This window comes from Heliconius melpomene, chromosome 8 (genome assembly GCF_056956725.1).
Source record: "Heliconius melpomene rosina isolate 202511_hmr_F chromosome 8, ASM5695672v1, whole genome shotgun sequence".
NCBI classification, from domain to species: Eukaryota; Metazoa; Arthropoda; class Insecta; order Lepidoptera; family Nymphalidae; genus Heliconius; species Heliconius melpomene.
The window spans coordinates 2610522-2637771 of NC_140396.1; the positions used below are offsets into that span (position 1 = coordinate 2610522).

A 27250-nucleotide genomic window follows, 5' to 3' on the forward strand; every position below is an offset into this window, starting at 1 on the left:
ATGTTACATTGTATAGAGTACACAAGAAGGAGGTGTATACAGTAAATAAGAGATATGTTATAGTTACTATCCAACTTCAATGTTTACAATCTGGCTACACTTGTCAGGATTAAATAAAATAAAAACAAAACTATTTATACAGTATTCAATAATTTATTTTGTGAAAAAATTGAAAGTTTATAAAAGTTTTAACATTTAAGTAAGTAACACGGAAGTTTAATAACTTCTGCCAAATAATGTGATATATTTAGGTTTTTTGCTGCATGCTGGGTGGATACACTTGTCTTCAGCATTCAATTGCCGAGGGGGCTCGAAAGGAATACACAGTGACTTCGCACCCATAGCTGGCCCTTTAACTTCAGTTGATGGATCATCTTCAGTTCTATAATAAATATTTACCGATAAGAAATATATTATTTTTAATAAAGCGCGAGAGTACATGTACTTACATAAGTTTTGTTTATTAATCCATATTTTATTTAAATAACATGTATAACCTATAATTATTATTATATTTTTAATGAAAATATTATAAATAAATAATAAATAACTTGATTTATAAAAATAGGAAATAATAATTGTTTCTTCATTAAAGGACAGCAATATGAAATAATAATGTATAGATAATAACTACCTTGCACTGTCATTCTTAATGCTGTCCTCGCAAGGTATTTCTCCACAGAATGGCGCTAGAAGAATATGCTTCCTTTCCAATGCATCTATAAAGTCCTCCCACTTAGTCACAAGTGATAATCGTTCATCCCTTTCTTTACTTGCTCTAAGGACAAAACAAAGTCATGTTAATTCTTTTTTTTTAAATTTCGCTGTATCCCGCACATAGCAGGGTAGGCAGAGGGAACCTAGTATTAAAACACTCCGATCTCCATTTCATGCCGAATTCTGGAGTCATTTTAAATTAGGGACGCGAACCGGACCTCAATTTTGACCCGCTGCGCTCGCTAAATCCCGGTAGTGATCACATGTTGAACGAAGCGAGAAATGATTTTTTTAATTTTTAGATTTTTATTCGCCTAAAACCATCTACATGTGTGGTGTCATCGTGGTCATATCTATATATTTGAAAATTTTCATCTCAATCGGTTAAACCGTTTGGGAGCCTATTGGTGACAAAGAGTGTAAAAAGTCTCCAGTAGAGCGTTCCGCTCGCTTCGCTCAATAATATTAATAGGAAGAAAAGAAACAAACAAAGAAATACATAGAGTACGGTCGACGAGTTGTGGCCGTCGTAAATCTATGTTTTTTAAGCTTTTATGCATTGTGCGCTCGGAAAAAAAATATTCAATTGTAAGAAAAAATCCTAAAATCAAGTCTGCACAGCTATAGTTAACTTCAGGGCGGCCATAAGTTGATAAACACAATACGCCACTTTGCGTTGCGCAATCGAGTAAAAAGAGGAAAACAAATACACACTTATCCAACATATCCTGGTGTGTCTTCTCAAGCAAATCCAGGAGCTGTGCAGGTGCAACTCCTCGTTTTAGAGTAATCTTCTCTCCGGTGAGACGTCTCACTGCGACTACTTCGCCCTTCGCCATATCTTTGGGGCCTAGTTCTACGCGGATTGGCACACCCTGTGTATCAAAGTTTATTGTCACTCCTTTATATACAAATTAATTTTGTATGTAATATTGTATTGTACTGTAAAAATGTAGCGATTAAAACAAAGTTCAACATAAAAAAAAGCTGTAATACATAAAACTATGTTCACTGTAACAAAACTCAGATATAAAAATTAACCAAAAGCTTCAAATGGTGGAACTTCCAACCCGACAATTACTTCCAAGTAATTGTCTTTACAATCTCTTATCGCCATTATTTCAGCTGCCTCCATATTTTACACTAACAATTAACAAAAGTCTATAAGACTTACGTTTTTCTAAATAGGTGGAAACGTAACGTAATCACTTGAATTTCGCTACTACAATTTCCGCCATGAACAAACTAAATTACTGCCAAGGCAATATTTTTTCTGCCTATCCTTTAAGAAATAAACCTCACCTTAAGTTCCCAATGGTTGAACTTCCATCCCGGCGAGTAATTATCCCTATAATCACCGTCAGCCCTTATGCCACCTGCTTCCAACTCTTCTACCAGCTGCTTACAGGAGTCTATTAGGCTTTTACGTTCGTCCGCACTGCTGGAAGCTGTTATACCGCAAGGGACCACTATGGTTTGGATGTCTGCGACTCTTGGAGGAAGGACGAGACCGCGGTTGTCACCGTGGACGAGGACCATCACACCTGGTTATTAATAAAGTATAGGATATATTATTTTTTTATGTTATATACATATGTCTTAGAATAAAATATAGTCTATATTGCTATACTAGGACCCAATTTAAAAAAAGCTCGTCCGCTGCGATGTAGTGGACGTGATGGCACACATATCCAAACGTGCACATTCCAAAATGTGCCATAATTTTTTTTAAATATATTTTTATTACAATTATTATAAATATTTTGTTAGATATCATTCTACATAATATACTTAATATTATGTAGAATGGTATTTTTAAAAAGAAAGAAGTGAAAGACCAGAAAACCTGCATGTGAAAAAACTAATAAAATCCTTGAGTCATCCTCAGATTTAAAACAATAAAGTCAAGTCAGAGATATTTTAAAAAACAAAGTGCATACCTATAGTTCTAGTGGTTAAACCCCATGAATTCTGGAAGACGTACTTCTTCTCCTGCGTGTCGGGATCGTCGTATACTATTTCAAACATTTTAGAGAAGTTCATGCCGAGGTGATGACTGGTCGCGCCCTGAATGTTATAAAAAATATTTCAACTGATTAAAAAAGAAACTTTTTTAAATTATAAGCGAATTTAAAGGATTACGGTTTTTGGTTATATTAGATTTTAAAATATTTAAATTTGCAAACAAATAAAATTATTTTTTAATAATAGTAAGAAGGCAAAGATAACTTAGTGTGAAGACACTCTGTTGTTAGGTATTCTAGAAAACGACCGAAGATGTTTGGTTTTTAAGACACGCGGTATTAACTCCGACTACTTTCAACTATACGATGTTTATTATATTTTCATTTCTTCTTCATACTGGTAAGAAGACATAAGGCAGCATTGAGTCCGTCACTAAGTATGCAACGTCGTGAAAATTTGGCGGAAAATGAGGAACTTGAGTCTGAAAATCAGGTTCCTTCTGCTTACCCAGCTATATGCGGTATACAGCGTGAAGGTGAAAAAAATTAAAGACGATTGACGACGAAATTAGGTGATTTGCGCTAATTATTTATCCCAAAAATAACTTAATTAATAGACTGTTTATTCAATCAACACTATATATTTCGAAGTATCATAACGTCAAACTACCTGTATGCCCCTCCCACTAGCGGGTATGTAGGCCTCTACGGTAGTGGTGTAATCTCCGCCTGCGAACTTCTCCTTCTCCGTCTTGCGCCCCTTGATTACGGGCACCGCCAGCAGCTCCTCGTACACTCGGGCGTATAGCTCTGTGAAAATATTTCAAATTAGTAATTGCAATGAACAAAAAAAATATTACTGATCTTGCTAGAATATTGGGAAATGCTTTTTCCAGCAAGCAAAGCAAAAAAGAATGGTTGTGTATAAAATTTTGTTATTAATTCTAGAAGATTGTCGTAAAATCAAGAGGTTGAATGCTATCAGAATCACAACAATATTTCGTCGACTTCAATGTCATCAGAGAGCAGTTTACATTAGAGAGACAACAAAGTCTTGAAGATATTAAGAAACAATCTCGGTTTGATTATTGAGAAATACAGACAAAATAAGAAGTCCGATAATAGCATTCAAATAAACAAAATAAAAATTATAATAAAAAACCTGAACATATTTTGACGTACCTAATATCTGCAGGACTTCCTCATCCGCTTCCTCTTTAGTACGGAAGGCTGTGTGTCCTTCCTGCCAGAGGAACTCGCGAGTCCGCAAGAACGGCTGCGGCTGCTTAAACTCCCACCTCTAAATTAATAACGGAAAATATAAGCTTTAAAAAATTGCAAGAAGAAATCGAAACCATATGACGTTTATTTTAATTTGAAAATTTCATTGCAAGTTGCACCACTAAACATTTTTTCTTAACATATAAATACGAGTAAAAGTTCATTCTCCCGAGTGGATATCGAACTAACAATCATACACGCGATGTCACTGCACCATAACGGTCTTAATATTTACTATATTATTTAAATATACTTAGTATATTAAATTCCTTGCGTTTACACTCAGCCGCCCAAATGCATCACAGCTATTATACATACAAATCGTACTAATATTATAAATCACAAGAAAACTACTAGACCGATTTATTTTAAACTTTATAGTACCAATACTACTATACATCAGAATAACACAAAAGTAGCAATTTACATTAAAAAAATATATAATTTGACTGTATAAGTTTAAGCGGGCGAAGCCGCATTTCGGTTACTAATAAACTAAACTAACCACAACATTGTTCCACTGGTTAAGCTTATACGGGAGGTCCCTGTGGCTCTGTATCCACTTGGCGTACGCTGGATACATGACGGTCTCAGAGGTGGGTCTGATGGCGATGTGCTCCGCCAATTCTGAGGAACCAGAGTGGGTCACCCAGGCTACTTCTGGTGCGAAGTCGGCTATGTGGGTCTTTTCACGTTCTAGTGCTGCCTGTGAAGTTTTAATTATATTAAAATTATGGTTCACGCTGTATCCTGCATGTATGTAGAGGGAACTTAATGTTAACCTGTTAGCCCAACTTTCGAAACAATGAGTGTAAAACAATAAAGTAGCGTTTACGTTTATAGTCGGACGCTGCTGCGCCACGAAAGCCTGTACTTAATTTAATTCAAAAATACAAAGAAAAAAAACCATACCTTTGACACAAATATAGGGAAGTATCCATCTTTGACTCCCAATTTCCTGAAGTTTTTACTAAGGAACTTCCTAATAACGTCCCAGATGCTATACGACCAGGGGCGTAGGATGTAACATCCGGAGATGTCGTAGTAGTCTATCATTTCAGCTGTAATATGAAAGTATTTTGATATAATTAGTGTTTGTTTTTTAAAATAGAACTTTTTACCACAGACTATTGTAAAGTGCTAAAATTTACGCGATCTATCCGGATTCCAGTAAAAATGTGTAATAATCGTGAAAATCATACATGTTATTATGATCAAAAATATATAGTTAACTTTTTATTTGATTGTAAGATAATTAATATATAAAACTAACATTAGCGGAATTCAACGCCGCGTTTTGTCATACTAACAGATAAAATATAATCAGAAGTAATAGTGAATATATAAAAAAAATACAACAAATTTCAACTTGAATATTTTTTTTATGTTTGTGTATGTTATATTTCTTAATGTGTGAATATAATTTGAAAAATGTTGGACCATAAAAAAATAGCTTCACGCTTTTTCCCGCACAGCAAGCTATGTTTCCCGCTTTACCCAAATGTCGAGACATTTCTTGTAGAGTGACTCAACGCCGCTCTTTCTCTACTAGAGCTTTGAAATTAAGAAAAACTCCATATTGAAGACCACATTTTTTGTCTCGATATTTTTTGTAGAGTGACTCAACGCCGCTCTTTCTCTACTAGAGCTTTGAAAGGGACACTGTTTCACTGCGATACAATGGCGACGGCCTTGTATATAAACTAAAAATATAATTAAATATGACTTACGTTTAGAAATATAGTTAAATTTGACTTACATTTAGTAATAACTTGTGAGTACCATTCCGGTAAATCAGTTTCCTTGCATGCTTCCAGTCCTAATCGTGTTACTTTCTTTACGCCCGACGACGAATCTTCTTTAGCTGGCTTTGGTGACTGGAATGTTAATTTTTATTTAGCTTCACGCTGTATCGCGCACACAACAGGGTAGACGGAGGGAACACGGTGTTAAGACACTCCGTTCTCCACTTTCCGAATCCGAATTCTGGACGCATTGCGTGTTGAGTGGCGGAACTCAACGGTGCGCTTTTGCCTCGATATCAGAGCGAAAAAACGGAAATATTCATTTAGGTAAATATTCGGTTTCCTCGAGTGGGGATCGAACCCACAGCCTGCGCCACGACGGCCTCAATGTATTCTTTTTAATAAGAAAGTATTAAATATAAATATGTTTCTACCTGCTCTTTAGGCTTGCTTTCCTTTTTAACTTCCTTTGGTTTCTCTTTCTTCTCCTTGGGCTTCTCCTTGGGCTTCTCCTTGGGTTTACTCTCTCTTGGCTGAGTTGGTGCTGCATAAGGAGTTCCAGTCTCGGCTTGATATTTAGCTTTTAATTCTAGAAGTTTCTTTACTTCGACGTCGATTGCCGCCTTGAATATGTTGTTTTTATAAATTAATAAATATATATTTTTTAAAACAATTTATACACCCAATATAAATAATATGAATATTATTTGAAATATATTATATAACCATACATAAATAAAAGATTTAATATAACAAAATATATCCAGGACAGTTTATATAATTTCCAGATCTTAGACGCTTTCTGACTGAGACTGGCCTATAATACAACTAATGTATAAAAACGCACCTTATCTGCTTTTTTAGATTTAAGGTCCCTTACGACTTCCCCTTGCTTAGCGACCTCGGCCGCGATGGCATCACCCTTCCCACTCATTGCTGGCTGTACCTAGAGAACACATAAATTTCTAAGTAAAATCTAAATAAATTTATTGCAAAAAAAAGTAATTTAACTTTTTTTAATTCTTTATTTGGAACACTTAATATTTCTTTAAAATGATTTCACTAATAAGGTCAATATAAAATTATATATAAGTTAAAATTGATCACATAATGCTCCCTGCATTATCTACCACTAACAAAATATAAAAAAATGTAATAGTTGAAAATTTAAAGAACTGTTTTTTATATGTCAAATAGAACATAGTATTTTTAATTGTTTATTTAAATTACCTCTTTAGTTGGTGCAGGTGCTTTTGGGGGAGCAACTTTTGGAGACCAGTCCGTTCCAGCGATAGATTTATATTGAGCTTTCAGATTCAATAAGTTTTTCACCTAAAATATTATAACACATTTATAGTGGTAATACATTTCTTTACTATATAAAATAAAAAAAAAATCTAATTGATAAAAGTAAAATTAACTATTTTCTTGGCACTTAATTTTGATGATTTTATTTATATTACAATAATCTTAAATTTATATATCCTTGTCTAATAGTTTTCCTGCTGAAGCTAATTTAATTTAATTTTTTTATATAAACAATAAAACATAAACTAACCTCAACATCAACAACACTCTTGTCCACCTTAGCTGCCTTTATCTGCCTCACTTTGTCCCCTTGAGCGGCGATTTGGTTAAGGAGCTCAGCTATTTTAGCATCATCACTCGTTTGTGTAGAACTTGATGGTGGTAGCTGGGATGATTGGGACTGGGCCTGTGACTTCCAATCCTAATGAAAAAATAATAAAAATATTAAAACATTTAAAATAACAGCATAAATAATAGCGTATAGTAAAAAATATTATCTGTTCTAAGGGTATAGTATGAAGCTAGTTGAAAGATATTCATTTTCATTATCGAGTACCTTTGTTAAAGAAAGCAAACTATTAAATCGAATATATTTATTATTTAATTATGGTACGTTAGGGTAAGTTAGGATACATGACGGGGCAAGATCGTTTCACACTATAATACCAGTCTCGGTTAATTCTATATATTTATATATATATCGATATAACCGATATCAGTCTGTTTATATTTTCTTATATAAGAAACAATAAGAGCAATCTTAGTCAGTGGCGTATTGGGGGGGGGGATGGGGGGTGTATCATGCCCCGGGAGCCGCTCATAAAGGGGCGCCAAATATTCGTGTTTGCCTGAGGGGCGCTGGAAAAGTATTTTGCCGCGAGTTAAGCTCCGCCCCAATCACGAATAAAAGAATATTTCTTTTCTTCTCTTACCTGGTACTAAATATAATAAATATAAAATATTATTCATAAGATTAGCACTTATAAAAAAATATATGAAAACTTAGTATTATTAGATAGCTTTACAGAAGAACGAACAATTACAAATGAGACAATTGCCGATCGATTATCATATTTACACAGCTGCCCATATAATTTTGACGAAATGTTTACTTTACCTCATATTTTATTATTACATAGTAAAACAATATAATATATTTACTTAAAGCTTATTTCATTTTCAATCCGTCCAACAATTTCGATGTATGATGATAGAAAAGAAAGTATCTAATATAGAATAATATAATAAAACTTGTGTGATTGTCCAACGACTAATTGTGCGATTTTAGACAAAGTTTATGTCCGCTTATAATTCACTAGACGGTTACGTGATTTATTTTTATTTATAGTAGAATTAAATGTGACTAGCAACATTTACAAAAATTAAACAGTAATTAGCAATAGCGAATATTGTCGATACGATTGCAAGTAATTAATTATAATTACAATTAATATAATAATAATAAATATAATTACAATTGTATTAAAAATGTACTTACTTGACATTAAATTTATAAAATTTTTATTACATATTTTACTGTTTTAAAACATTTGAGTGGGCAACACCTATATATTTTACCATCGTAAATTAAATTTAAAAAAAAATAATATCATGTCAAAATAGCAACTAAAACGATTAGATTTCCGCATATACTTAAATACAAAAACCATATTACAGTCTTATTTTATGTAGTTAGAGTTTAAAAAATACCTTTCCCGTAGCGTTCTTATATTGAGCTTTCAAATTGGACAATATTTTGATCGCGGAGTCAATCTTGTCTTTACCAGCATTGGCAGCTTTAAGAGATTTGAGCTCGTCGTCTTGTTTAATGATTTCCCCATTCAATTTTGAAATATCTGACTTTGATGGTTTCGGGGCTGCAGCAGGCGGTTTCCAGTCCAATATTTTTATAAGTGGAAATTAGTGGCTTTGGGTGGTATAATGAATGGTGGTATAATATAATGAATGAATGCCCTTAAATTCGTATATAATTTCGTCAGATACCGACATCTTTTGGATGATTTCCAAAAGACATGTCCATTTTTTAAAAATATTTTGTAGGAATTTAAGATTTTGCTAATCTAATTGTGGGGTAAGTACTTAAAAATATTCAAAACTCATACGTCTTTTCTGATTGATAAATTTCATAATTCAGAAAAAGGCAATAAAATCATAAAAGGTTTCGTTACAAAAAATATATATAAAAATACTACTTGTGCACCTAAAAAAACAGTTGTAAAAAAAATCTATACTTAAGCGCATATCTTACGCAAACTCACTTAAAATCACCTATTTAACATGCCCAATATCTACAGTGTTTACCGAAAATGCTAAAATAAAACTACATTTTACTTCTATTTATTTACTAAATCGAGAAGAGCAAGCTTCTTCTAATACTATCTAATACCTTTCCCGTGATAATATTATATTTAGTCTTCAAATCAAGTAAGATTTTGACTGCTTCGTCGATTTTAGATATTTCGGCTTTGGTCGCTTTAAGTTCACGAACTACGTCTCCTTGGTCACTTATAAGTTTGTACAGTGTGGGAGATTTCTCCGGTGATGGCAATCGAGGTGGAGCCCAAGGCTATAATTATTTTTGTTAAATAATAGATTTGAAGAACTGTATTTGTTGCAAAAGTAATTCAATCAAGAACTATATAGAATGGTTATAAGTTAAAATTTAAGATAGTTATTTTTATCCGCTTAAGCAGACCGGGGAAACATATCCCTAAAAATTTCCAATCTAAACACATAGAGAAACCATGACATTTATAGAGAAATCTAAGTAAAACATAAATATAAACATGAGGTCGTCGTGGACTAGGAGCACAAGTATGTGACTATAACGTGACGGTTGTGGGTTTAATACCCACTCGAGTTACACAGCCGTAACCGCTGTGCGTAGAAACATGAAATTTGGACAGATGTTTACTTTCGTAATCTGGACATCCACTAAGAAGGGATTTTGAAAAATTTTAACCCTAAAGGGGTTAAATAAGGGTTGTAAGTTTGTATGGAAAAAAATTGAAATCGGCACCGATTATTATAAAATTTGAAATTTAGATTTTTAAAAGTATTTAATTGAATGCGTGTTTCATCGTTTTCTAGAATTTTCCCCCTAAGGGTGCAAATAAGAGGTTGAAAATTTGTATGGAAAAATCTTTAAATCGCCACCGATCTTTGTAAAAATTTGAAATTAAGACTCTTAAAAGTATTTAATTAAACACATTTTTCATGGTTTTCTAGAATTCACCCCTAATTAAGCAAGCGAAGCTGCGCGCGTCCGCTAGTTTATTAATATTTTGATTTCTTCGCTCATGTACCAAGGGAAATACCCGGCGTTGAGCTCCGTCACTCAACCCGCAATGTGAACTCAACTCGAAAAGTGTGGCGGAAAATAAGGCCGATTTAATTTTTGTTCTTTTTTAAGTAAAACATTTTTACTTACTTTGCCAGCAATCGCCTTATATTCAGCTTTGAGAGCCAACAGCACTTTAACAGCGTCCTCTATGATATTGTTATCGGCCTTCGCAGATTTTAATGAGCGTACTATATCACCTTGGTTGGTGATGGCTTCTATCACCTTGGTGACGTCCTTTCCTGCTGCAGGAACTGCGGTAGGTTTGTCTTGCGAGACTTGTGCTTGCACTGATTTTGGCTTAAATCAAAATATATGTATAGATAAGTTTATGCTATAACAAATAATATGATTAAATTTATGAAATGATTAAAATTTATAAATTTCCCTATGTATCTATACTTTAGATTTTAGGGATATATCTTATTTTTTAACGATATTATATTATAATTTTTATACACACACTTAATTTTTCTAAATTATAAAAATTATAAAAATGTTAGGTACATAAAATAAATAATAGATAACTTAATTGTAGCAAAAAATATTCGGAAACAGAAATATCATATATGTAGGATATTTAGAGGCATTGTGTAAAGAATCTACGTCTTCGAAATAAAAGAATAATATTAAATAAGTAATTATAAAATTATCACGCAGCAGGATTTGAACCAAACGACTGAGCATTATGAAGATACACTCAGATATTTGACACTGAGCCACAATGGTGTCAAATAGATTCCATATAAGGAAAGCTATAAATATTTACTTTACTTTTTTACTATAATACGTTGTAATATAATAATAATATAACATATGTCACGTTTTACCTTCTCAAGAATTAAGTTGTCAGAATTATATAAATTAAATGTTCGTAGTATTTAGACTCATTATCACCCATATCTGTATTACAATTACAGTAATTTAAAAAAATGTTCACAATATTTTTTTATTTAATTTTATAAAAAAAAAACTAGGAAACACACCTATTAACCAAAACAATAACGAGTGGACTGATTTTAGATGTGAGGTGGCGTGATTCGCTACGTGTTACTTTGTATTACTTTCACTTTATACCATAACATACTGTATCACCGAATCTGCCTCAATCTTTTTATATCATGAAATTTATTTATTTATTTATTGATGCTAAGTAAAACCTCTTTTTAGTTTTAATCAAGAAACTATTTTACTACTTTAAATTTTATTATTTCATTAAAATTTTCTTATAACTTCGCCCGCTTGAACTCTACAATTATTTGTTTACTAATTTGAATTTCTTCCTTGTTCTAATAGCATTATCAGTTAAAAGAAAATATGTATACATGGAAAACTAAAGTTTTCCGATTTAATAATTATTTTGTAACATGTTTGTCGAACAAAATATTTTATATACCTAGATATAACTTTTTTTAGCTTCACACTGTATCCAGAGCAGGGTTGGCAGTGCAAACTTGGGAATCTTGTATTGAGACACTCCGTTTCCATTTATACACCGTCCCCCACTTTCCGCCGAATTCGGTAGACATTGTGTGGTGGAACTCAACGCCGCGCTTGTGCTTTGTTACCAGATTGATGCAATGGAAACACGAAATATTTAATTTCCTCACTTGGAAATCGATAACCTGTCGTGTTTACAGTCGTATGCTTGTGCCCCTGTGCCACGATGGCTATGAACCGATTTTAGCTTCAATTTAATATTCTTTTGATAATGATTCTAGATTATAAAGGAACTATAAGATATACGCATATGTGATGTGTAATATGAAAATGATATATGACATTTTCAGTCGATATATAAATTAGTTTTCAGAGGAATTTCTGGTGTAGAACCATAATAGACCGAATCAAAGCAAGGAATAATGAAGGCCGTAAGTTCAATCCAAGATCAGGGGATAAACGCAATGAATTATTTTTCAGTATATTATTTTCATTTCCTCGCTCTGGTAAAGCAAATATTATATTAAATTAATAGAATTGATTAAAAGTTTCAAGTAGGATACCTACTATATCCATTTGGCAACAGAGATAAGCACAATTCAAAAGTCTCATATATCACATTTCAAAGAATGAATACGTAGACTAAACCTAACGTTTTACGATAAGACGTTGCTAAATTACATAAATAATATTACACTGTTTCTTAATGTCTCACCTATCACGTATATAAGATCTAATTTCTAAACTTAAATTTGGTCTGATTGTTCTATAACATACGAGGTATGTATATCTCGTACATATATTATTTGTAGTAAAAACAATCTTACATATCAAGAAAGAAATAATTTTTATCTTTTATTTATATTAATTAATATTTTATGCACAATACTAAAATAACTTAAATATTTTTTTTTCTCTAAATTGCCTCAAAATCTAAACGCTTACTTTTTGTTTAAAAAAAATAGTAATACATAAATACTAAAACGTCAAATACAAGTGTCAAGATTGTCAAGTCAATTCAAATAGATCGTTAAACAAAAACTTTAAAATATATCAAAAGTAATGCAATATAGCTTTCCACATATAGTGTTTAATATAAGATGCTATTTAAAATTAAGCTATAACATTTACGGCACATCTACACATATACTTAATTAATTATAAGCAGAACTTTAAAAATATTTTATCGGACTAACATCGACGCATAGCAAAAATGCCGAAGGTAAGCACTAAATATTAACGTTTCATTATTTAGAGCGATATTTACATTCTTTAAAACAAGGTTTTTCAAAAATTTTGCATTGAAGTATTACCTATCTTAATACTTTTCAAAACAAGCCATTTTAGCATCATTTAATAATTAGCTTTGGCTTTTGATTTAAAAATTTATACAAACAAGTGGAAAAATAATGTTAAATTTATTTTAATTTAATTTTTGTAATTCATCTCTAATCAGGTTCATGCAATTAAAAACATGTGAAACATGACAACATAATATAATTATAAATTTACGAATTGTCATCCATGTTGTTATTTCAGGATTATATTTCTCATTATAAAAGTCCTAATATACAAATACAACCAACTGTTATTATACCTACACCACCATCTAAAAGAGCTAAAATTGATGGTTCACCGGTAAGTAGCTCAATCAAATATTTTTAGCGTGAAAAAGTTTATTTTTTGTGAAACTATTTGCTTTTACCTTCTAAAGCCGGCTTCACTGGGTATATAAAATGAACACAAGAATTGTGTATAAGTTGTAAATACCCTTAGTATCTGTGATCACATGTATAGTGAAAAAAAAAACATGATGTAAACTATATGTATAGTGCTTAACATAAATAAAAATAAATCAACTTCATGCTGTATCCCGCACACAGTAGAGTAGGCACAGGGAACCTAGTGTTAAGACACTCCGTTCCCCATTTTCTACCGAAATTTGGAGGCATTTCATGTTTAGTGGCAGAACTCAAGACGCTTTGCCTCAACACCAAAGTAAAGAAATAGAAATATAAGATTCTTTATTGCACCAAATTAGCACATAATAAAACATACATTGTGAAAAGACATACACAATGGTAGAATTATCTCTGGAAGAGATGTCCAGGCAACCCGTGGAAGTGGATAAGTGCAAAGTAGCGGGAAAGACCAGATAGTGCAGTGTATATATTTATTTATAGTATATATTTTTTATAATACAAACAATCAATCCCCGCAAGAAAAATTTTATAATTAGACTGTTGAAGGAAATAATTATGCAACAATTAGGCTCTAGTGTGACATGATCTCTCTTTGTTATTATGAGATTGTGCCTGAGTGAGAGTGAGAGGATGTGGTATAAGGTTTTTATTTATTTATTTTGTGCATAAATTTATTTTTTTATTTTTATAGATTATTTTCTTATATGGATTCACGTTTTAAAAAAAAATCCTATCTTTAGTGCAACATAGCACTTTGCATTCCACCACTTCATATATGTCTTTGTGTTAGCAATAAGAACGAAATGGGTTTCTTAATGTCATGAGATATATATATAATCTTTATATGCTTTTGGCAGATAAAACAACCACCGAAATATGTTGATATAAGTTTTCTTGATGATTTCAATATTGATGAAATTGTATCATGTTTGCCAAAATCTGACGGCATGCACAATAATTCAGAAAATCATAACAAAGTAAAAGGAACAAGTATCACTAAAAGGGATGTAAAATTAGATAATATATCAAATATTAAAATGTTTGAACAAAAATGTACTACAATAAATCATACTGCTAATAATCATACAAATACAGAAGGTAATGAATTAGGTTTTTCAAAATTGATGAAAGATAATCAAAAGAAAGATAAAAATAAAGTTAGTACTCCTGTCGAAAAATTAATGAATAATATTGAAACAAAAGTGTTGACACTAAACAAAGATGTAAATTCAACACTTTCATTTAAGTTTACAGAATATCCAGCAGCTAATATAAAAAGTTCTAACTATGATTTAAATAATGACTTAGAGAACTGTATTAGAATTAAAGTAAATGTTACCTTGGTGCCCAATAATAAATTAAAAACGACATGTGTCAAAGCTAAAATAAACAATAATTTAACAAGCGTTGAAGCAGAAAATAAAGACATGCATAGTTCCAAAAATAATATATCTGCCTTAAATAATAAACTTTGTGAATTACATACAGGAGACAATTTTAAGACTGAGCTCAAAAGTATTGATGAAAGCAAGAAACTTTCTGCTCAAATCATTATACGAAATAGAGATGATATATTGCTAGCTACTTTAGAAAAATCTATATTGAAAATTTTACATATGAAATGTTCTGTTCTTTCAATCATCCATTATGGTCAATATTCAAAGATCTTCAAGTGTGAAAATTTAGCAGGAGAAGAATATGCAATTAAAATGTTAAAGTAAATTATTTTAAAATATTTTTTTTATGTTCTATTTTAACTTCACCTCTGCTTATAGTAGAGTAACCAGAGGTCGGCATATTTTCAAGACAGAGCGTGTTGAGCGGCGTAACTGGACGTCCGCAGTCTTTTTAACGTAATGGAAAAAAATAATTAATTTAATAAATATTTAATTTAAATAATTCATTCCCTCAAGTTGGAATAGAATCATCAACAGTCGTTGTGTTTAAAGGCGCTACAATACAATATTTATATTTACTATTATTTATATTAGTTTAACATTTTTTATAAACCTTTACTAATTGAATAATACATAATAAAAATATATTGTTTTTAGTTTAACAACACATAAAAACTATAAAAGGGGAATTGAAAAGAGAATGATGCTAAAACAAATTCAATCTGACATTCCTAAAGAGAATTTGTTCTGTATATTTCTTCATGGCTTTTTTACAATGGAAAAACATGATTGTCTTGTAATGGAATTTTACCCAAACAATTTAAAAAAAGTCATTTACGAGTCCAGTAAACCTCTTAATTTAAACATTGTCCAAGACCTTGCTAGACAACTAATATCAGCTCTTATGCTGTTAAGAAATAATAATATAGTTCACTCAGGTACTATAAAATGTATTATTATCAATGTTTATACCTTCTCGCAGGATAGGTTGAAGAACCCCCACAAATTTCGAGACAACTGGTAGAGGTGGAATTTATGAAATAATTCATTGAGTTATCATACCATTATCATAATTCATTCCTTGAGTTGGCATCGAGCCCACAACTGTAGTGATTAGTCAGATGATGAGTTGATATCATAGAAGTAAAAAATTTACCTTTTATGCATAACCTAAGTCTAAATAAAATCTTTAGTTTTTCAAACTACTAAATTATTTTAATATAATTTTATAAAATTATTTCAGATATAAAACCAAGTCATATATTGTTAAACTGCTCAAATGATAAATTAAAATTGTGTGGTTTTGACCAGGCATATTATAATGGACAAGCTTGTATAACACAAAATATTGGTACATTGGAGTATCGGGCTCCGGAAGTCATTTTGGGATATTCAGCGGATTTTAGTATTGACGTATGGTCAACTGGCTTGGTTCTACATGAAATGGTTACAGGGAGAACATTATTTTCTGGATATAACAATGCGCATATATTATATCAGCAAATGTCAACTTTGGGAAATATGCCGCCTGATATGATAACCGTATCACGTTTTGGCGCCCAATACTTTATTGGAGACCGAATTACCCAAACATTTGGTTTTCGTAAAAAGGTGATTCTACCATTTATAATTATTTTATGACATCTACAGTGCGTCCGCTGAGTCGTGACGTCTCGGATTTTTTATTATTTTTGTTCCAAGCATATAATGCACTAAAGTTCAGCAACCTATCAACCTATCAAAGGGACGCTGCTGCACACGCCTCATTCCGAAATCGAGGCGTAGGTATTGGCGATAAAGTTCAAAGTTGTTTACTTTTGGTAGTGTTTTTGTAGTAGTAAGTGTTTACGTTATTGGTATCTTCGCGTAATGCGTCCCACAAAATCGTGAATCGTGAAAAAAAGTCCTACAACAAGTTCCAAACAGAGGCATCTTGATTAATTTCTTTAGGTATGGGTTTGAACTATTTTACCCTATATGCTGTTTACGTAAATGGTTCGCTGACACTTCCATCTGTATAATAAATTAGATTATAAAATATTGGGTTATTAATAATTTAACATTTTATTCCAGGGAGCACAAGGAATGATACGTAATTTTAACAAAACCGACAAATTATATAGAACCGTTAGTGATGCTTATTTTGAACACTGGGCACCATTAAAAACGAAAAATCAAAGAAAATATGACACACAAAAAATATATTCATTTGTAAATTTATTACAAAAAATTATTGTGCTTCATCCGAAGAGAAGGCTAACTATCGAATTTGTATTCGCTAACCCTTTTATTTATAACATGTACGACTAACAGGATTTTTTTTGTTGGGTAGTAGAGATTTTTTCTCCCCCTAGTTAGTTATTAGATCTCGTTTAAAAAAGTATATGTACGGTAGTAGTTAATAATCAAAAAATATATGTACTATTACATAGTTTATTGTGCTTATAACAACTGTAGTTGTAAAAATTACAATAAACTATTTAATGTTATAATAGTTTATAATATAGTTATTAGTTGTTAATAGGAAATAAGAATTTGTAATAAAAACATTTATTTTTGTTCATAAGTGTTTTATTTATTTTTTAATATCAGTTTTATATATCCTTAATAAAAGAATTATTCTAATAAAAGAAATTTTCAAAAAAAAGGAAAGTTGGCAATTATTTGCACACTGCTATGGATTCAATTTCTCACAGACACATTTTTCTGAAATTTACTCAATAGATGATTGAACCAATTCAAATAATTTAATACTTAGATCATTTTGCATAAGTGACTATTTTCTTTTGAACATGTAAAGGTATAATTGTAACAAATATTTTTTTATTTTCCGTCACCATTGAGTCACAGGCCGAAAATATCCGAGTAACAATATAAAGTACGGTCGACGAGTTGTGGCCATCAAAAACAAAAAAAAATTAAATCAAATTATGCAACCAACTAAATTTTAAAAATATAAACGAATTATTCTAATAATCAACTGCTATTTAATTATCATCTACTTCTAATCCACGGCGGCAGCGACTCGGTGATCTTACTATACACATGACGGGCTCTCCAAATAATGTTTAAAAATAAAATATTTTATTTCCACACTCAAGACAAAGTGCGGCGTTAGTCTAAAATATCTAGTATAAAATATCTCTATATTAAGCAGTAAATTGATAATGGAATATCTAACTAGGTTCTTCTTGGATCATTTGGATTTGATGGCGTGGTTACGTTCCGCCATATATTAAAATGTCACTTGACATCATTGTGGAGTGTAACACAGTGGGTAGGTAAATGCTATGGTTCTGAGTTCGATGTAGACTTAAAGCGAATAAACTATACTTATTTACTATTCTTAGTTCCACAATGTGTTGTGTGCTTAACACAATATTTGGGATCCTGGCTGAAATTGGTGTCTAGGCACTAGATTCTGTTTACCTATGAAATACATATGAAAATAAAGAAAAGAATTCTTTCCGAGGGCGATTGGCCGAGGGGCGCAAGCATGCCACTTTAAGCGCGACGGTTATTTGTTTGATTCCTACTTAATTGTGGGTAATCCTTCAGTTCCTTAATTCAGTCACTCAACAAGCAATACCTCAAGAACGGAAAGACAGAACGGAAGAACGGAAGTGTCTTAACACTCCAGGTTCCCTCTGCCTACGCGACTACGGTCGTAATACAGCATGAGCCAAAAAAAGGATATAAATTCCACTAACCTGTCCAGGCATTTCCTTTGTATGACCATCAGGTACATGGAATAGTATGAGTGGGGTTGATTTAGATGTATGAAGGGATGGTGGTGCAGGTGCTACATCCACCCTGAAAAAACCTCTACGCTGCAACTGTACTATATCACCCACTTTCACGTTGTTCAACTCCGGTTCACCCAACATGGGGATTTCCCACTGTAAATGTATGTAATGTAATTATAGTAATCATACTTTTTAGAGGTGGTACATGTGTATGTATATTACATATAAAACTAATAAGTTCAGTTTCTTATTTATGGCGTTTCGAAAGTGTCAAAAAGATAATATTTTTTTATTTTTGAGATTGATTATAATTTGTCTATGTATTATATTTCGTAGCATTATATATACTTTAAAATGCCATAACTCACTCTAGTTTTGTGTCCGATATACTTCTTGAAGTCTTCATCCTTTCCAAGCAGTGGTTTGGAAATTATATGATCAAAGTAAACGCAATATGTCTCCACCATGGGTGATTGAGGAGAATCGGCGAGCCATGTTAGTTTTAATGTCTTTTTGTAGTCTTTATTGTCTAGATTGGACGATGCATCTACACTTGTCACTGTGCCATCTGGAGCCCTATAACAAAATATTATAATAATTTGGGTTCCTTTTTCAGGTATATACATCATATAGCAGAGTATAGAACCTAGTAAAACACACTGACTACACTTTCTGACATATTTCCGAGACATTAGGTGAAACTGAAAATTATTAATTCTCTCAAGTGGAAATCGAACCCATAACAAACGCGTTTAGAATCACTCGCTTCACCACTGACTAAAATAATTCCTTAAACAAAACAAAATCTATTAATAAAAATGAGGCAGTTGGGCAGAGCTGAGGGGGTTAGTGGGAGTAAAATATAAAACTTACTGTCTTGACTCAATTCGAGGTCGATTTTCTCTGCCTATGCTGCTTTAATTAAAACAAAGCGTGAAGCTGACAAAAAAAGATTGACACATTTATACCTTTATAGGTATTTTAAGGATTTAGCACACAGTTTCTTTTTAATTTAAAATTTAAAAAAATACTTACCACAACATATAAAACAAAATTAATAGATACATACTTGTGAATTTTATCAATCAAAATATTCCCATAGTTAATGAACGTGGCATTCTCTCCTTCCTTCAAAATTTTCGCATCATTTTGATCTATGAGTAATTTCTTAGAGACCCACACAGTTTTTTGTCCCACATCTGCATTCTTTGGATGCAAAGCTACTTGGAAAGAGCTAACAGGCATAGCGCCTTTTAGATTGACTGGTACTGGGTTTGATTCCAAAGCTGTGTATCTAGGAGCTATAGGGTCGATAACCTGAAATATTTAAAAAAAAAGGTAAGACACTCCATTCCCCACTTTCTGCCGAGTTCTAGAAGCATTGCGTGTGAGTGGCATAAAGAATATTTTGACATTAAAAAGGTTGCCAATATGGCTTTTCTTCTTATATGTTGTAATAATAATTATCTTTCTTAATCTTATTAACTCCACGTGGACATTTAAATGAACAATACTTTTACGTAACTAGCTTAATATTCTTAAAGATTGATACCTTCTTATTAATAGCCCATATCTTGTCCCACTCCATGAACACGACGGAGCGACTGGAGCCCTGCGCCTGTATGAACTGGCGGAGCCCCTCTACCGTCATGCCGCGGCGTAGAACACCGCGAACTGTGGGCATGCGGGGGTCATCCCTGAAAGATTAAACCATTTGTTTTATATTATTTTTTTTACCCTCACGCTGTAACTCGTATACTCAGGGTAGGGAGTGGTAATCTAGTGTTAAAGGAAGGAATCTAGTGTTAAAAATCTTACTTACCATCCATCAACATGACCTTGCTCCACAAACCAAGTTAGCTTCCTCTTTGACAGCACTGTGTTAGTCATACTCAGTCTATAAATAAAGTAAACAGTAAATTTATTTCAATTCCGTTTAAATATAAAGTAACCCATATTATAGATTATTTATTAGGAATAAAATTTAATAATTTTTTCAATTTATTCTCCAAATATACAAAAAAATATACTATTTTATCTTATGACACACATATAATTATAATCATAATACCCTGAGATCCGGCCGTTGAATCCTGCATATACGAGTTTTCTTAATTAAACCTATATTAATGAACTAGCGGACGCGCGCAGCTTCGCTTGCGTATTTAAGGGTGAATTCTAATAACCCATGAAACATGTGTTCAATTAATTTTTTTTTAAGAGTCTAAATTTCAAATTTTATAAAAATCGGTGGCGATTTAAAGATTTTTCCATACAAACTTTCAACCCCTTATTTGCACCCTTAGGGGGTGAATTGTAGAAAACCATAAAACATATGTTCAATTAAATATTTTTAAGAGTCTAAATATCAAATTTTATAAAAATCGGTGGCGATTTAAGAATTTTCCCATACAAACTTTCAACCCCTTATTTGCACCCTTAGGGGGTGAATTCTAGAAAACCATGAACCCCTATTTCACCCCTTTAGGGTTAAAATTTTTCAAAATCCCTTCTTAGTGGATGTCCAGATTACGAAAGTAAACTTTTGTCCAAATTTCACATATCTACGCACAGCGGTTACGGCTGTGCGTGCGTCTTACCTCAGTCAGTGAGGACAAGTCCTTTTATATATATAGATAATACATGATTAGTAGAACAGATTACACCAGGGTTGCCTGGAAGAATCCTGCCGCAATCACCTTTAATTACATTTTTTCGTAACTCGTTTTTGGAGAAAATTGCACCCATACGTTTTTTATATGAATCGCACATCATTTGAAAAATAATCACATAAGGAATTGGAAAATTAAGGGTTGCCAGCTCTCAGTCTGCCGCAAGTCTAGAGTTGCCTGGTTTAAACATATCACTAAATGTTAATAATTTGCACTCATGTGTTTTTTTAATGAATTATATATCAAATTAAAGCTTATTTTTTTCTGAACACTATAAAACAGGGTTGCCTGGAAAATTCCTGCCGCAAACAGAGGTTGCCAGCGTTTGAAATATTTTATTCTGGTTCCGTTTGACTATGAGAATAGACGATGAAATGCGCGGTCTGCCTTATGTTTTAAAGTAAAATATTATATAATAGAAGGTCAATCTTAAAATCAATGTTTATTCTAATTGTTCACCTGTTAAATGATGATTTTAATCATATTAAGTACACGCAGAAAACTATTTAAAGGTCATGGGGCAGAAGAAATTATCTTTATTTTTCAAGTAAAATAATGAATCTATAATATTGAGTCTTTGCAAGATCTATTTTCTAAATACTAATATTTATTTATTAATTTAGACTACCATTTTGAAACAATTAAATTATCTAATTAAATAAATGTTTACAAATATCGATCTACTATAAACTATTAATATACATACATATACATCATGTTCCCTTTATATAATGAAGGGTGACCATTATTGCGGATATTATTTTATTAATTATATTGAAAAATACATTTCAATGAACTCTCTCTCTCTCTCTCTCTCTCTCTCTTCGTCCTCTACTTGTTTGATTTGACAACGCTTGCCGCAATTTTTTTTCTCACGTAATTTTTAATAATTTGCATAGGAAAGAAATATATATAATAGAATTATAATAAACAAAACTAAGTTAGCAAAATAAATTCGAAGAAAATCCGACAGTAATGCCGACTAATAAACGCTATTTACGGTTTATGACCAAGAGTCGGCAAATATCAATTAGTTGGCTATTTTTTACTATAGATAAACATTTTGCGGCGCGAAACAAAGCAAACCAAATGCAATAAAATTATTTTCGAAGATGTATTGTTTCTAAATGCAATAAAAGTGCAGATGGCCAAATGAGTTGTTTTTGAGCATATTACTTAGTTACTTACCTTTCGTTTTGGAGTAAAGGCGTTTTTACTTGACAAAAATGAAGATGTGTTTTTTGTGCGGCAGGAGTGAAAATGTGGTAGAATTTAACGAGGAATCTCTCCAAAAGTGTAAAATTATGTTATTGTTTCGCCAAAAAATGAATTTTAAATACAGTGACATTTTTTTAAATAGTGACACAATGCACGGTTATCATTGATAGTGTTACAAAAAGTTCATTGTTTTAAAACAAAAATATAAAGAAGTATTTTTTAATTATTTTCTAATGCAAAACGTTACTGTTAAACTTACTTACTTTAATGTTTAATATTATATAGTTTAATAAAATAGACAATATATAATAAATAGTAGACAATTGTGGCCGTGGGAGTTGCCTCAGTTTTGATTACACTAAGTTAGGGACGTGAGTGAGTGATTACGCTTTATTATAATTATAAGAAAAATTCTTTCAGACCTAAATGCCTTAAAAACTATCAGCATAGACGGACAAGTTCTTGCTAGCGACAATTTTTTATCTATATTTTTTAATAATTTTTATTAGTTGAATAGTTTTCATTAACTTTGCAAAAACGTAAATATTCGAACCAAAAATATGGGCGCCATAGTTCTTTCTACGGATACGGACGGCGTTGTCAAATCAAACAAGCAGAGGGCGAAGAGAGAGAGAGATTGTTTATTGAAATGTAATTTTCCATATTTTCTTAAATAATAATAATAATATACGCAAAAATTGTCACCTCTCATTGTATTAAGGAAACATGTTGTAATTAATACCTTATAGTAGATCGACATTTGTAAACATTTACTTAATTAGATAATTTAGTTGTTTTAAAAGGGTTATTTAACTAAATATTATTATTTATAAAATATATTTTGCTAAGACTCAAAATTATGGATTATTATTTTACTTGAAAAATAAGAATGATTTCATCTTTAAATAGTTTTCTGCGTGTACTTAATATGATTAAAATCATCATTTAATAGGTGAACAATTAGAATAAACATTGATTTTAAGATTGACCTTCTATTATATAATATTTTACATTGAAACATAAGGCAGACCGCGCATTTCATCGTCTATTCTCATAGTCAAACGGAACCGGAATAAAATATTTCAAACGCTGGCAACCCCTGTTTGCGGCAAGAATTTTCCAGGCAACCCTGTTTTATAGTGTTCAGAAAAAAATGAGCTTTAATTTGATATATAATTCATTAAAAAAACACATGAGTGCAAATTATTAACATTCAGTGACATGTTTAAACCAGGCAACCCTAGACTTGCGGCAGACTGAGAGCTGGCAACCCTTAATTTTCCAATTCCTTATGCGATTATCTTTCAAATGATGTGCGATTCATATAAAAAACGTATGGGTGCAATTTTCTCCAAAAACGAGTTAGGAAAAAATATAATTAAAGGTGATTGCGGCAGGATTCTTCCAGGCAACCCAGGTGTAATCTGTTCTACTAATCATGTATTACTCATTAATATAGGTTTAATTAAGAAAACTCATATATGCAGGAATCAACGGTCAGATCTCAGTCTATAAATAATCTTAAAAATAAATAATATTATATTAAAAGTGTAATAACCTGCTATACTCCCAAATGTATGGTTTCCGCAATCCCAAAGCATCTATAAACCAGTAGAACTGAGGGTCCCTGTCATGATATTCCATGGTTCTCAAAACATGGGTAACACCTTCAATAGAATCAACTATGGGACAAGCAAAATCATATGTTGGATATACTCTGAAAGTAAATATTATATGTGAGTTGAAAATATGTTAGCAAAGTTCGCAAAGTTAGTGTTAGCTCGTGGTAAAGAGGGAAAAGGATTCAATCCATTGCATGTTGAATGCAAGAACCTTTACGTTCAATCTTTTTCTTGAAAAAATATTTAAATAAAAAAAGAGGATTTAAATGTAATACTTACTTATATTTATTCCCAGTCCTCGGATGAGACTCAGGCTTGCACCTGTATATTGTGGGATCTCTCAAGCATCCATTGGGTGATTGCATATCAATTTTAGCTCTGACACAATTTTGAATACCAACATCACTGCCCTTCTTCATCTCTTCCCACAACTGAAGATTCTTTTCAACAGCTGCCATATGTAAAAATATTAAATAGTGTTTAAAGGTAAAAATATTATTATAATTTTTTTGTTTACTTGTTTTACATAAATATTGAAAATTCGTCAAACAGAGGTTGTTGGCCCCCAACTTACGACGTAGTTCATTCTCACTTATAACCATAAACATTGTTCAAATTTTATATTTATAAATAGGCGGCGTGGAATTCCGCAACTATAAAAACAAAATAAAAATAAAAAAAGAATAACAATATGGACATACAGTTATTTCTATTCTTGCTTTCTTCTTTTTGCTCTCTTTCAGCCTTCATCTGCTCAGCGGGAGTATCATCAACAAATGCTTTGCCCTCCTTAATGAGTTTCTCACAAAGTTCAAGCATCAGGTCAAAATATTGAGATGTATGAGTAAACAAGTCCGGCTTGATTTCTAACATCTTAACATCTTCTAGAATCACCTATTATGAAATAAATATAATTATTTTACAGATGTAAAAGTAAGAGAATTATTTACTGGCATGCTGGGAACATCACAATGAAATATAATATAATATTTTATAGATTAAGATTTAATAGGAAAATGTGGGTTTCTAACTGCAAATTTGATGGTTGTGGGTTCACTTTAACATTTCAGAGTTCCTTTAAATTCTGCACCTCATCAACACACAATTCTCAAAATTAGCTAGAAACTAGGTAATAGAATCTCTGGACACTAGAGTCACTTTGCCTTGTTATTTGAAAAACATGCTTATTTTATTAATTGTTAACAAAATATTGTAATAACTGAAAGTATTATGTAGTTTTTTTGTTTCATACCTTTTCAAACTCAGCATTCTCCTTGGCGGGGTTGGTATCATCAAACCTCATGATTAATTTTCCCTCAAAAGCTTGTTGATAATATTGATTTAGAAGAGCTGCTTTAGCATGACCAATATGAAGAAATCTATATAAATTAAAAATATATATAACAGTTATTTATTTATATTTATTATTGAATGTTAGATATAAATATTGATGTTTTTTTATTTTATATAGTATTTAAATTGCTAAATACCCTGATGCTTCAGGTGGAAAGCGAACAACCACTTTGCCATGTTCAGCATGAGGTAATTCAACAAACTTTCCCTCTTGAAGGCGGGACCCTGCTTCTTTAGTTGCTGGTGGTGATCTCCTAAAGCATATAAAAGGTGTATAATTAAATAATAAGAATTTATAATACACACTTACTTTTTAATTAAACATATTATTCTTAGCTTAATCTGTCTATCTGCTATCATTCTTTTTCTTCTTTGAGAGAGATGAGAGTTTGACTCAATAGCACACATTGTCTTGTTGCCAGAAGAATAAAATGAAAATAATTCATTCACCTGAATGGGAATCAAACCCTCAACCATTGTAAGTCACAGCTATGCCATGGTCAAATGGTACCCTATGCTTTCACAGCAGCCTCAAATTAAATTGTATCATCTTACATTTTAAAAAATATTATTAACACATTATTAATTACCTTGATGAAGCTATGGATATATTTTCAACTATGTCAGCAGGCAATGCCCTTAGTAATTTGGCAACTGGTTCCTGTGCTTGCACAAGCTTCATCCACCGAGAGATATTTTTAAAGGATTTTGTTTTAGAAATCTCTTTAAATTTGTTGGATGCTGAAACAAAATGTGAATATAAAAAAATAAATATGATGTTAATGTTCTGATTATTGTGTAAAAAAATTACTGACTGTGGCACAATAATATCACAATAACACTTGTTGTATTTACCATGGAGAATGCTAAAAACTGCTAAATCAGACGCAGATAATGATTCACCAACTAAATAGGTTAATGGTCCTAATATTTTGTCCAGATATTCAAGGGACTTAGGAATTTCTTCATCAAAAATCAGACTAAAAGACAGCCAGTGGTTCATTGTAACTCTTTGAAGAGGACTGACAGATTTATTAAAACAATTTTCCACAATTCTTATCAAATCATTACTAGTTCCATATGGCACAGATTTTTTAGAGTTTGGAAGAGTTATTGAAGATTCTCCGCCCCATATAATTTCTATATTTTTAGCCTCTGCTCTGTAGAGTTCAGAAGCAAATAATCCGCCTGAAATATATTGGAAAATGCTATATTAAGATTTTTCATTTCGTAACTATACATAGAATAATTTAAAAGAGAAACTTATTTTACCAAGTGGCGGGTTTGTTTTACTACAAACTATTTTCATGGTGTAATAGGAATTTAGATATTTTATAAATTATTAGAGTATTCTTAGAGCAGTTTTATTGCTCGCCGGAAATCGAACACGGAACACGGTGAAGAGAACTGTCAGCGTCAACTGTCAATAATGAAATGACATTTGCCATTTGAAATTATATGCAGTGTTGCCACCACGTCCGGAAGAACTTTGTTTTTAACTTTCTCAGAATGCCTCGCCATACTGTGTCTGTCCATATCGTACGGTACGAGTAATTAAAGAACTGAATTGATTGTTTAAGCTCCTCTAATTATAAGGATGTAAAAACTGTGCCCTGTGGCTCTGTGCCTTTGTATCTTTATATAATGGTATAGGTGTTCTGTGCCAAGCACTCTACACTAGAGTTCTAGACTATAGACACTATAGTATAGACTATACTGTATA

At 31.8% G+C, this 27250-nt stretch overlaps 2 protein-coding genes across 6 annotated transcripts; one reads left to right on the forward strand and one right to left on the reverse strand.

Moving 5' to 3' along the window:
* Positions 1–133: 133 nt before the first annotated feature.
* On the reverse strand, positions 134–26959 carry GluProRS (Glutamyl-prolyl-tRNA synthetase). Of its 4 annotated transcripts, XM_085189495.1 has the most exons (30): positions 26800–26959; positions 26383–26715; positions 26118–26268; positions 25665–25781; positions 25427–25553; positions 24876–25068; positions 24454–24625; positions 24111–24269; positions 20485–20559; positions 20215–20359; positions 19732–19979; positions 19031–19238; positions 18627–18815; positions 10467–10676; positions 9424–9602; positions 8726–8915; positions 7266–7436; positions 6938–7039; positions 6555–6653; positions 6142–6330; positions 5722–5839; positions 4875–5023; positions 4468–4668; positions 3864–3981; positions 3352–3491; positions 2658–2784; positions 2020–2261; positions 1432–1592; positions 635–778; positions 134–382 (listed from the first exon to the last, which is right to left on the reverse strand). In XM_085189495.1, the coding sequence occupies exons 1-30, from the start codon at positions 26834–26836 to the stop codon at positions 217–219; spliced, it is 4860 nt and encodes a 1619-aa protein (XP_085045621.1). In that variant the 5' UTR covers positions 26837–26959; the 3' UTR covers positions 134–216. The 4 variants fall into 4 exon arrangements, with proteins under 4 accessions (XP_085045621.1, XP_085045619.1, XP_085045617.1 ...); XM_085189493.1 differs by lacking the exon at positions 8726–8915 and having other exon boundaries at positions 9423–9602; XM_085189491.1 differs by lacking the exon at positions 9424–9602 and having other exon boundaries at positions 8726–8913; positions 10466–10676.
* Positions 12789–17482, forward strand: LOC146536668 (serine/threonine-protein kinase PRP4 homolog). Of its 2 annotated transcripts, XM_085189497.1 has the most exons (7): positions 12790–13038; positions 13356–13454; positions 14377–14617; positions 15008–15236; positions 15574–15854; positions 16160–16527; positions 16990–17482. In XM_085189497.1, the coding sequence occupies exons 1-7, from the start codon at positions 13030–13032 to the stop codon at positions 17224–17226; spliced, it is 1464 nt and encodes a 487-aa protein (XP_085045623.1). In that variant the 5' UTR covers positions 12790–13029; the 3' UTR covers positions 17227–17482. The 2 variants fall into 2 exon arrangements, with proteins under 2 accessions (XP_085045622.1, XP_085045623.1); XM_085189496.1 differs by having other exon boundaries at positions 12789–13038; positions 14377–15236.
* Positions 26960–27250: the final 291 nt, after the last annotated feature.